The following is a 13,204-nucleotide window of genomic DNA, read 5'->3' as shown; positions in this document are numbered from 1 at the left end:
GGGGCCACGGGAGGCATAGAGTCGTTTGCTCTGAAGACCATCCCGAGACAATACTTCTCACCCCGAGCGAGAACCGCCAAAAGAGGATTTAGAGGGTATGCTTTTGTTGTGTGACCTTGCGCACATATTGTGTAAGTACATTGGACATTGCCTTCAGGCGTTCCAGTCTTCGATCCCAGCAGCTACGCTGGGATGCTCTTCAGTGTTGGTTGAAGAAACGAGGACAGATTTCAGACTTTATGTTTGTCATGCGTGGCAGACCACCTCACACCCAGGAAGGGGGGCTCTCTGACATACATTTCAGCCGTGCCACTCCCTGCTTTGTTGGAAACATCCCGACATCCTTGGATAACCTCAATTACAATATGTTCATCCGTCTTGCTCTCTCCGCTCAGTAACCAAGTGTGACTCCCAAAAGGCCATCTGCAGGACACTGTTCCTCTTCTGCGAATTAAACTTTTTTGGTATATTTTTCGTTGCTGTGCCCCAAGTAACATTGCTCCAAATATTGGTACAATAGAACATGTGCTTAAAGCAGAGATGTCACCTTCCCAGAGATCGTTTTGAGAACATTTTGGGAAGGCACCTAAGTATGTGAGGGGGTTTCGATAAAGTATGGAGCCGGAATACTACGTCATCAAGAGGATGTGATCTCACTATGTAATTATCTATCTATCGCCCTCCCTCTATCTATCTATCTATCTATCTATCTATCTATCTATCTATCTATCTATCTATCTATCTATCTATCTATCTATCTATCTATCTATCTATCGCCCTCACTCTATCGCATCACTCAGCACCACCACAGCATCACTCAGGGGCACCACAACATCACTGTGCACTACCACAGCATCACTGAAGGCCACAGCATCACTCGTCGCCACCACACCATCACTCAGCGCCACCACAGCATCAAACTAGTTCAAATATGTTCTCTCAATGTTTTAAGCTTTATTACAAATGTCACTAAAAGATGTTAATATTTCACTTCTGTTCTTGGATTTTCATCACAATGAAAGACACTGCACATAATCTTCGCAAAAGTTATTTACAAAAGTTTAAGCTATTGCCATTATAAATTACAATAACTTTTATTTGAGTATTAATTATTTAAAAAAATTAAAAGCCATTGTTATTTGTAATATCAATACATCTAAGTCACGTAAATACAACACATATTGCATTACAAATGCTATAGGTGTCACATTTGCAAAAGTTAAAACTATTGGCATTGTAAATGACAAAGCTATTAATTTAGCTATTTGAAAACCAACACATAAATAAATAATTTGTCATTTACAATACCCATAGCTCAAACTTTGATAATGCGAGACCTATTGCATTGCAAATGCTTGTTACCCTTGGGCACCCAACTCAGCTATTGCTGCACTTTTCGTTAACACTTGCCTGCGCCTCCGCCCCTCTCCCCCTCTGTGCCTACTCCGCCTCCCCCCACTGTCGGCCAACCAAGCCCCATGGTTGTGCAAGCACTGCGCTGCTGCGTGGCCCCGCTCCCTTCCCTTGGGCTGAACTGCGCTGTGCTACCAAGAGACTCTCGCAGTGGGCTCCTGCCCCTGTGGGATGCCCGCCCTGTGCGACCCCCGCATTAGGCCCTGCCTCCCAACACCATCCTCTCCCACAAAGCACTACCTTGCTCCCTAAGATACTATCCATCCTAAGGGCCGAGGACATGAAGACTGGGCATCTAACGGTGCACAAAGGACACCAGCTGCTCGCTTCATCCTCTCCTTATGTGCGGGCTCGAGCCACTGACTCGCTCTGTGAGGGATTTTAGACTGGGCCTCGCACCGCTTTCCAGGGACACCAGTGTCTCCTTCCTCTCGTGCGAGTTACGACCCGTCACTTCAAGAGCGGAGGACTGACTACCTTCCCACTCGTCCCACCGGCCTATCCCATCTTGTGCCTGCGCGCTGCCCACCCCCCGGCATGCCCTCAATACCCCCGGTCCATCAGTCTACTCTGTCGGCTGCTCAAGCATCTTTTCTATTCTCGCTCCCTTGTTAACGGCGCCTCCCGCCTCCCAAGACCTACTACCCCCCTCTCCCCCGCCCCACCTCACCTCATACTCTGTAGAGGCAGCTCTTCTCCTGACAAAATTTCCTGGAGAAAGAGGGCCTTGTGCCCGGTGCCCACCTTTAAATACCCCCATCTCCCTACCACATTCCTAATTCCTAATTCTCTGAGTGCAGCCTTCCAGAATTGGCTAAATTATGCGGTTAGAAAAGGCAGATTATGCGTCGCATTTGGTGACAGTATTGGGACTGAGGGACCGTTTTGGCGCGTTGCGTTTGCGGAAAAGGCTGCTTTATTGAAAGAAAGCCAAGGCCAGACAGACTGCAACCCAGCCTTAAGAGTCGCCGGCTCCGCATGCGGTACATAACAATACGTGTCCTACACGTCTGTGCATTAATAGGCTTAGAGACAGTAATGCGAGCTGCGGCCGGGGTGCTGTGCCTGCGCTAATCTAGAAGCTGGGGTGTGAGGGCAGCCCCAGTGCGTGCGGCCAGCTAGGAATGCCCGGTGCATGAGGGCACTGAGGAGACGCTGGTGCGCGAGGGCACCGAGGCTTCAGAAGTGCTTGTGCATCCTATTTAAAGTTTGGTGCGTAGCTCACTAGACCCTTGCTCTGAAGCCGTCTTTTTGGGGTGCATGTAGTGCAGTACTATAAGCCTGGTTAAAATATATGTGCACGGTACAGTAATGGGATAAGTACTGCACCATGCGAATGTTGGAAATTGATGAATGTCATAGGGCGATATTGAGTGACTTTAGAACTCGACTGTAAAGAGCAAGAAGCATATTATTTGGAGGTGTTAAGAAGTGAACCAATACTTCTCTTCACCCAAAGCTTTACACCGAGGAGCACTGGGCAGGGGACCAAACCTGGAGGCCTTCTGTCCAGACCTCAGGGGTGAGGTTCTCCTTGTTACAAAGGAGGAGGTGGTGCCCAATTTGTCATTAACCTTGCTAAGACTTAAAATGGCTACTTGTTTGTAAGTGAAGCGGTCCAAGCACCTTGCCTATTTGTCTCTTCAGATGATGAGCCCTGGAAGAGACTGAATGCCTACCTGATCCATGACACAGCCAACTGGAGGGATCTCAACTTGAAGTTTGTTCTTCAGGTTTACAGAGACTACTACCTCACCAAGAATGAGACCTACCTGAGGGACATGTGGCCGGTCTGCCAGGTGAGTGATCGAGATGTAGACTGATGATTTCCTGTCACCCCTTGATGTGCACAACATTGGATCACTTACACTCTTCCAGGCCACCATGCCCTACTGACAGGTTATGTGCTATAGAAAAGACATATTGTGTTACTGTCAATGTAAGTCCTTCTCTCCGCAGACAGGCTGGCCTTGAAAATACCTCTCTCCCCTCCCTCACACTCCTGTAACTCAGCAGTCTTCTTCGAAGATCGTCTTCTTCCTTCAGTCTGACACCTGCCCAGTGTCTCATGTGTAGGACTCTTCTCTAGGCAGATGCTTCCTCCATGTCCTGTTCAAAGACCTCCTTCCTGCAGACCTCTGTCAGGCGACCTGTTCTTGTCACCCTTGAAGCTGTTTGCAGTATAGCACCGTCAACAAGTGATCTTGTGTCCCACTGCACAGCGTAAATACACCTAGTGCCTGCTCAGTTCAACTTGTTTGAATCCAGCTTTTCAAGATGTAGTAGTTCCATTAATGGGCTTCACGATTCATAATGAGAATGTCCGGTATTCATCGCCCAATGCAGCTCATATCGCGGCCCTGCTTCAGTGGGTTCTGGGTTGATTCTAGGTGTATTTATGCTCTACACTGACTCCCGACTCTCTAGTTGATTTGTGATAGAGTAGACTGACCCTTTAGGATCTCAGGCTGAAAGAGAACCATCCCAACTAACACACTTATCAGGATAGCATCAGATCAGATTTATTGTTTTCACAATGCGCACTAACACCCATGTGGTTCTCAGGGCTGAAACCGCAACGTAGGAGAGGCCGAATTACAGCATTTTGAATGAGTTATAATTGGTTCAGTGGATAATGTGGAAGCTCCACTTACATGCTTTACAATATTCTAGTTGGGACAGGCCTAAGGCAGATTCCACCTTCAAGTGTTTTTCTTGGAGTATGAAAGATGGAACCTCTCTAAGTATGTGCAAAGTCGAAAAGCAGGTAGAGACGACTGACTTAACTTGTGTGGACAGGGAGGGGGAGTCCATATTGATGGTGACACCCAGTACTTTAGCTTTGCTAGTGGCCAGAGGAGAGGGTCTCAGTTTCATGGACCAAAAAGTGGTACTTCCTCATGTGATTTCCCCCCTCTGCCCCACCAAAGCAGAAGAGGTTTGACCTGCATTGAGTTTCACCAAAGTGGATTATATCTCTGTATTGCAATTAGTCATCGTTCGTTCTGATTACTGAGTTAGGAGCTGTGTGGTCTAGTCTGTCTATCACCTGATCCTTTGGGCTAAAATCGCTGTTGTATGCTGATCAGTAGAGACCGTGATAAAGCTTGGGGGCCCCTCATCCAATGGGGCCTTCACTGCGAGGCATGGTGCAAGGGAGCACTGTTAGACAGAAAGGACTGAAAGTAATCTAGTATCAGATGCTGCAAATAAGTCTGTCTTAGTCTAAGATGGTGTGATCTATTGTAGCAAAGTTGGCCCACAGATCTAGTAAGACTCAAGAGCAAGATGGGCAGTGTTCTCTGCGTCCAAGCAGCCATTTCATTAATGTCAGTTTTGAAGATGTCACTCTTCCTCTCTTCACCCCCTTATGTTATGTCCATTTAACCCTTTCTGTAGGCGTATATATGTCCTTTATGACGGCCTTGAAGTTTTTCCTGCTCTCTATTTTTTAAATCTTTCTGGTGACCTTTGCATACACTTCCCTACTTAAGCAGGATTGTCCTTTCCTCTCTGTACCCGTAATGTCCCTCTTTTTTCTTGCACCCTTCTGGTATCGCTTCCATACACTTGGATTTCTCATTAGAACTGTCCTACATGTACTCTTTAAGGGACACCACGTTTGTCACTTGGCCTTGTTGATGGTTGGCCTGAGTGGTGTTCGCTGAGTCATGGTACGCAGAGCTCTGTGAAGTAGCAAAAACACTCTGCCGCGCTACGCGGAGTCCCACAACAGCCGTTTTTAGAGCTAGGAGTTTCTCCCACACTGTAAAATCCATGCGAACGGCATCACATGGAGCGCCAGAGGGCCCTGCTGCTTTCTTCCGCTTGAGTAGATTTTCTTCTCGAGCGGCAGCTTCCTCAACGTGAGCAGCAGCTTTCTTAATGCAAGCGGTAGGCGTCCTGCCGCGACTGCCCACATTCAGAAATATCGCCAGAAGGTGGCCTAGTGATGATTTCTCTCGCATGCCAACTTAGAAGTTGGAGAGCCACGAGAGAGAAAAAGTCCTCTCCTATCACTTGGCAGAGTTTTTCTGAACTCTACACTCCTCGTGGCGCAAAGTGGGCAAAACTCTGCTAACTCCACCGGCGAAACGGAATTCTTCACCCACCCCTAGTTGATGGCTTGTTCATGTGCACCTTTCCTTTCTCTATGCTGACTGCAATATCCTTATGTTGGTTTCAGGCTGTGATGGATTCAGAGGGGAAGTTTGACACCGATGAGGATGGTCTGATTGAGAACTCTGGCTCAGCTGATCAGACATATGATGGATGGATGGTGACGGGACCAAGGTGAGATATGCGAAATGGAGAGGACCACAGGGAGCATTATTTATTACTGTACTCAGATGAAGGTTTGGGATTTAAGGCAATGTGTCTTCTGTAGCACCTAAAAGATGACATAACATCAGTCAGGCAAGATTATGATTCAGTCCCTATTGCCTTGGTACCTGTTCACCTTGGAAAAATGGCATTGAGTAGAAACATTGCTCAGATCGCAGTTGTAGTGTACTATTCCTATTCGCTACAACTCAAGCTAGAAGCACGAGACATCTGAAAATGCTGCTGGTTTGACCCATCCTTGATTGGGCCATGTGGAGTCAGTACAGTGAGACTGGACTATATGGTAAGACTTTGTAGAAGTATCGGACGGTCTGGGGTCAATGTTCCCACTAATTATTTTCCTCTGAGTGCGACAGAGTAAGGTCTCTGTCCGCTGCAGCCAAGGCTATGTGCGCCTAGAACCTGACCACGCGTGTAGACCAGGGCTTTGAGTGGGATGAAAATACTCTGGGATCTTTCAAAGGGGCGTAACCGATGCAATAAGAGTGTGGCTTGAAAGTAATTAACATAAAAATATGTGCATTGCATAGTGCGCCACCCTACTGATATTTTGCGGCTTCTGTCATTGCATCCAGATATATAATGCAAGTAACATTACACCTACAAGAAGCCAAGACTATTGGCTTCATCAATGGTTGTTCCATGCATCAAGTTGTGTATAATATTGAAAATGCTACCGCTCTTGTGGTTGGGGTTGTGGCTTAATACTCAAGCTAACAAGAGTATAGGCACGGCGCACAGCTTGTAGTGTGATCAATTTGGTTTGTAAGTTTAGAAAAGTTGAATAGGTTGTAGGTGCTCCTGCAGGTGGCGCAACTGTCCAACTGCGCCAGATAATATAGAAAGGTTGAGTGCGCTACTGGGGTGTAGGCGCATCCCTACATTTGGGCACACTGATCAGGTTCACTGACTCCAATAAGTTCATAGCAGATAAGTTTGACGCTACAGATTTCCCCGAGACGCCACTGAGCTGCAATCACCTCCAATTCAGGAGAATGTCAATTTCAACGTTATACCGCTCCCCGATGAAGGGCCGTTGGGCTCGAAATGCATTGGAGCATTGATTTGCATATTCTGTGTTTGAACTGAACTTTTGAAATCTGATACATGAACTTCTAATGAAAACGCATTTATGAAATAAATAAATCGTCAAACTTATCTGCTATGAACTTATTGGAGTCAGTGAACCTGATCAGTGTGCCCAAATGTAGGGATGCGCCTACACCCCAGTAGCGCACTCAACCTTTTTAATACTCAAGCTGTCAATTTAGGAGATGGGTTTTTAGTCTCGGGTCAGCCTAACATCTTGTGATTCTGGGCAAATCAATTCATCTCCCCATGCATACAAGAAATATATCATAATAAATCATGTAAAGTGCTCCAAAACTTTTGGATCGAGATTGCACTGTATAAAAACTTGCTGCATTTCTTTTCTAAATGCGGTGCTGAAACCATAACAGAGGAGAAAGAATGAGGAAAATAGAGGGAAAGAGAAAGGGAAGGCAGAAAAGAAGAATGAAATATAGGAAATATGAAAAGAAGGAAGAAACTGCGACAAAAAGGAGAGGTCAATAAAAGGATGGATACCAAGGTGAAAGGTTTTAGAGATGGAAGAGTAAAGTTATATTTGCATGGGTGGTTGCAAGTAAGAATGGATTGAAGGATGAATGCTTGGATAGATGGATGGAAACCTGGATGGAAGGGTGAAAGGATGGGTGGTTGAAAAAAGGTGTGTGAAATGATGGATGGATGAGTGGATGGATGGATAGATGGATGGATGCAATGGTAAAGGGAGGATGGATGGATTAGATGAAAAGACAGACGAATGGGAGCATGAATAGACAGATGAAATGGACGCTGGATGAAAGGCTTAAAGGGTGGAGCGATTAATAGACAGGAGGGTTGAAAGGACCTCTTTTAGGGGGGACAGACCTTACTATCTTCACTCTCCTGATGGAATTTGAGGTACCGGTCGAATATGGGGGGAGAGGGGGTTTAGTTTGTTATTTGCCCACAATACGTCTTCGACAACAGCTAAAGGCTGTCTATAGGCGAGACCTGGAAAGGCCTGGCTCTGAATGTGGCCTAAGGGCTAAAGATGCTTTAGCACCGGGGAAACAGGTTTGAATCCCAACCTTGGCTCACCATCCTGTGATTCTGGGCAAAATCAAATAATCTCCTGGTGCCTAAAAAATAATGTGTAATATCTGGTTGTCTTGGAAAGTGCTTTTATGCCCCTGGGCCATGCCTGTGCAAAAGAAACAGCAACAAATGAAAACATAGCATAAACTCCTAGAGTCAAGTTAGAGCCAATCAGATAATAATTGAATACACTCCCTCTACAATTGTGTACTATGGGACTCAGCCAATTATTGGCAACTCTACAAGACACTCTGAAGGAACAAACTCTACTAAGGGTTAAATAAAGACAGTTACCTGCTGCTAGACTGCACGCTAAGGATGCTGTATTACACATGGATAAATGATCGTGATGATCTGGTAAAACACAGGTATCACAGAAGCTACATTAGAGAGTTTTAAGTAATGCCTTAGAAGGTGACACAGTGAGTGAGAATGTTCCTCTCCAGCCCACCCTCTAAGTGAGTCAAATATGCCTGCAATTTAAAAAAAATCAGGCTCAAAACCTACCCATGAGTCATTCAGCTTCAATGGCCCAAATTAAGAGACTACATGTCAATATTATTCTAAAGGTCCCATCAAGCTATAAATCAATGTTTCCAAGAACACACCCTTGGTGTGCTATGAGAGGGAAGATCTGCTGTTGCTCTACCGCCCTGTTGTTTAAAGGGGCTAACCCCTGTGACAACCCCCATGCAGAATCTGTAATAGTTTTTGCGATGCACACAGGAAGCTGGGTACTCGCCACACAGTTAAAAATTAACCCAGATGCTTAGAGTAGAGAGGGTGGAAGCCCATTTATCTTTATTTTGTAGAGTGACTGGGATGTTCACGAAAATGATGTGCATACGTTTCTTCAATATCGATCTTTGGACTGAGAGCCTCCATTCCCGCAGCCTTAGCCTTAGAGTCGCCGACGCAGCGATCAGTGAAGTGGGTGCCATTCTGCTCCATCATACATACTGTAGCTTCCCACTCAGCTCCAGCAGTCCTTGCTCCTGATTTAGGACTATCTGCAAGAGTGCACAATAGTTACTCCCTCACCCCCCCCCCCCCCCCCCCCAGTGCTGCCCACAACAGCGAACCCGGACCCACTAGATGGATTCCAATATTTCCGTTAGGGTGCACAATCTGCCCCTGCTTCAACACTGGCCTAGGAGCCACCTAGCAGAGTTTGTGTAACAACCTGCACTAGATGTGTTGCCATGGCTCAAAGCTACTGATGGCCCGGATCTCAATAAGCCCCACTAATCATGAACTTACCAAGTGGTACAGCGTTAGGTCCAAGCAACCATCCACGACCCAGAATATGCTTATTCATGTTGTGTCCAAGAGCAGAATTCGCAACGACAAACTAGATCAAGCTGCCATAGGGGCAAACATTTTCTTACAGAGACTTTTGTATAATTCAATTTCTAAAAACTTCAGGTATGAAACAGTAGACAACTACACAATTATAATAAAAGAAATGGGACCAACTACCAGTTACAGTTTACATTCAGAGCCTTTACACTCAGACTGCAATGTCTGGACCTCCAAGCACTTAATTTCTTCCATTCTTCGATCTGTAAAGCACAGACATGTTTAATATTCCCCCCTCCCCCCCCCCCTTCCAAAGGGCAAACCTTACAAGACACATCGGGGAACATGCTTATTGTTAAAGTGGCATTGGGGAAGCCACATTTATTACGACAAACTAAACAATGTTGCCACATAAGCAAACAGTTGTTTTCCTTCAAGTACATTTGTACAATTCTGTATACACACACACAAACTAATATAAAGTATAGATGGCACATTCGAAAACTGCACAACTGAAAGAAAATAAATTGCCAATATAAAGTTTGCACACTGGAATAATTGTGTGGACCTACAAGTACTTGATTGCTTCCATTCTTCAGATCTGTACCTACAGGTCTAAAAAAATCCCCCTAAAAGGGGCATAAACTTCTAGTAACCAGCTAACCTTGCTACTAGAGAGAACATGCTTTTGAGTGAAGATTAGCCTGTTTTTGGGGGTAAAACCTAGGAAAAGTTAATTTCTTCCAGGACAAGAAAAGTTAATTTCTTCCAGGGCACTGGTAGTTAATAGGTAATCACTCAAACGGTGCAGGAAGCATGCTTTGCCACAATGGACCGAAAGGAAACGTGGTACTCAACCTAGAGGAGAGTGAATAAAAAAAGCTACTTTAACAGCCCTTGTCTTCCCTCCCGGAGCAGATTGAATATGCCTATACAACACAAGGCTACTTCGTAAAGAGTAAAATGAAAAAAGAAAAAAAAAGTCATCCCAAACTGTCTCTGGAGAACCAGATAGAGTTCTTGGACAGGTCAGACCAGACGTTGCAGAAATGGGCTTCAGGCAAGGCTGCAAGCGAGTTTGAGCTTCTGCTTGTAAGAAAGTAAAGTCTGGCACATCAGCTGTTTCCAATCAATTAAGAAGTCTCGGTTGGTAAGAATCAAGCTGGAAAAAGGCTAGGAACAGAATTGCCCGCACATCGTTTTAGCAATGCTATATTGGTTAACGCTCAAAAACACCTATAACGTAGCACAACTAGGAATAACTGAAAGGAGGCATCTACTCGCAGTACGCAGAGCTCTCAGGGACGAGATGCCACGAATGAGATTCAACGCTCCTCTTGCAAATAACCTGAACGCCAAACCAAAGACTCACTGTCACAAGCCCATTTTACCACCCACCAGAGACACTGGAATTGTGCAGTGGAGATCATATGATGTGTTGTGGAAATGAAGCAAGTGTGAAAGCACGTGTGCTTCACACGTCGGGCTTTCGGACTTGCTTTATTTCTTTTCTAAATAAAGAGCTACTGAGTGCTGATTGTGGGCAAATGTGAAAACATTCCTGTTAATTGCAGCGCATGACTGGCGCTGTGATTAACAGGAATACTTTCCCAAAGGCCTCAGGCAACAGGTAAATTGCCGTTTTTTGCCGCTCGCACTTTAAAAGCGGGCGGCGGCGAGAACGTGTGCGCGCTTTACACGGAACACTGCGCGCTCCGTGCCTTGAAGGCGCGCGGGCGCGCAGGTTAGCGGGAACCCTGTCTGGGGTCTTGGATATTAATTTTATTTGCTTAGGAGTTATTATTTTTTCTCTGGGCTTTCAGATCAGGTTTATTTTTACTGACGTCATAATGCTTTATGCCAATGTTATTTTTTCTTTTTACAGATTTTATGAGTTTCTCATTGCCTTGCTGCTGCTTCCCTTTTCTTAGTTGCTTCATTTTGTTTATTACCACCTGGTTTAATGGTTCTGCTCCTCTTGGTTTCAATGTTGCCGGTCCCTTCTTTAAGTACTTTTGCCAGGTCCTTCTTTGGCCGCTCCCCCTGGGATCTTACACTGTTCATTAAAGAATCCCTCAGCACTTCGACTGTCCTCAAACTGCACGTAAAATGTTGCACCTGAGTGCCCAAATACACTACACGTATCTGTCTGAACATAACTTTTACTGCCGATCAGTGGCTGCAGTCCTGGCTAATACCATGAAGTGTGTAGAAGCCGGTCCACCAGGGGTGCATTCGCTGGTGCCAGATCCCTCCATGTTGGAAGGGCATTGTTGTGGTAGTTCAGTGGCTTCTATGAAGCAATCCAAGATGGCTTATTTATTTCATGTGCTTACTTTTGGGATGTTTTTAAAAGTATTTGAGTATAACCCGGCCATATTAGACGGCACGGTGCTGCACGTTGTGTTGCATAGCGCTATATTTCTAGGGGGACACTTGCTTGCTCCAGAGCACCTCATGCCGTGGATACATATAGTGGCTCTACAGAGCTGAACGAATGAACATGGGTCGCACAAACCTATTTTGGAGTATGCTTATCTGTAGATTGTGAAGCGAGAACCAAAAGAATCTACAACAGACACTTAGCAGGGAATTTTTGTTAGGGCCCTTTCCTCATGTGCATCCACACATAGTAGGTATGGTTTCTTATTAGATGCTACACTAGTGTAGGATATATGCATTAGAACTTCATATAAGCAGATGCGAAAAGGTGAAAATCATGAAAACACTTAACATTGTATATACAATCTAGCTAAACAGTCTGTTGGACTTGGCCCTTTTTGCAGGGTCATCCCTGAACTTTTTGCCTTTCTCTTAGCCTTTTTTCTGCCATGGTGTTAGTGGATTTAGGACTCTGGGCACTTTAGCACTGCTGTTCATTGTAAAGTGTGTGTGCTCTCTGTGGTAAACATGGTTAGACTGGTCTACACCTGGTAGGCATTTTTAATTTACCTGTCAGTCCCTGGTAAAGTGGCATCTTAGATACCCAGGGCCGGTAAATTAAATGCTACTGGTGGGCTTGCAGCTCCGATTGTGCCACCCACCAAAGTAGCCTTTCAAACCTGTTTCAGGCCTCTGCCATTGCAGGGCCTATGCGCACAGTGTTACTGCCGCTGTGACGTGGCACCTCAAGTGTGCGCCATATCTGTGACCCCTCCCCCCCCCCTTTTACAGAATGTCAGTCACCCCTAAGGTAGGCCATAGCCTGCCCTATAGGCAGGGTGCATTGTAGGCAAAAGGTAAGACATGTGTGACATGAAAAGGTGCGTGACATGTCCTGGTAGTGACAAACAGCCATAATGGTTTCTCACTGCTGTGAAGCAGCCCTCTCATAGGGATGCATTGGGGATTCCCTGATACGTGTTTCAGTGGTAATTCCTGATATAAGAGGAGTAGCGTGGTAAAGTTTAGTATACCTGAACTCAGAATCTAAAGATGCATGTTTTCATAAAGGTGATTTTTGCAATCTGTGTTTGAAAATACCACTTTTGGAAAGTAGGTATTTTCTTGCTCAGTCATCCTGTGTGCCTCTGCTAGAATGTGGATTGCCTGTCTTGGTGACAGAAGGCTGGGGGGCTGCAGTGTCTCCAGATAGTCTAGGGGAGTCAGGAAAGGGGTGAATAGACCTGGGCTGCAATTGAGGAAGGGGGAGGAGATTTATTTGCACTTCAAAGGGCCTTCTCCGCCTCTGACCAGGCCGTCTCCACCTCCTGCCAGGAACTCACAGCCGAGAAGGCAGAACTGGTTCTGGCCGGACACAGACACACTCTGCCTGGGAGATCAAATGATTGGGAGTATAAATACTGGGGCTGTGAAACCCATGTGAGGGCTGTTGGTGCTTACTTGAAGCCTGCAGCCGGCAGGCTGCTGGACTGGCAAGAGGAATCACCACTGGAGGACTGACCTGCTGCCCTAATGGGCAGCTGAAGGGACTGCTGTTCTTTGGAGGAGACTCGGTGTGCTGGCCTGCCTGTGCCAGCCCTACCCTTGTCAGGGCACTGGAAAA

General features: G+C 45.9%; 1 protein-coding gene across 2 annotated transcripts in view; it reads left to right on the top strand.

Annotated features, from left to right (window-relative positions):
• The window catches only part of GBA2 (glucosylceramidase beta 2), a 228,021-nt gene that overhangs the window by 166,372 nt on the left and 48,445 nt on the right, over positions 1-13,204 (top strand). For both annotated transcript variants that reach the window (XM_086960013.1, XM_086960014.1), the window contains exons 12-13: positions 3,061-3,212; positions 5,600-5,706. In XM_086960013.1, coding sequence (XP_086816139.1) covers positions 3,061-3,212; positions 5,600-5,706 — 259 coding nt within the window. The remainder of the gene's footprint in view (positions 1-3,060; positions 3,213-5,599; positions 5,707-13,204) is intronic.

The sequence above is a fragment of the Lissotriton vulgaris genome, chromosome 3_1, assembly GCF_964263255.1.
Source record: "Lissotriton vulgaris chromosome 3_1, aLisVul1.2, whole genome shotgun sequence".
NCBI classification, from domain to species: domain Eukaryota; kingdom Metazoa; phylum Chordata; class Amphibia; order Caudata; family Salamandridae; genus Lissotriton; species Lissotriton vulgaris.
This window is presented reverse-complemented; position numbering and strand designations above follow the sequence as displayed.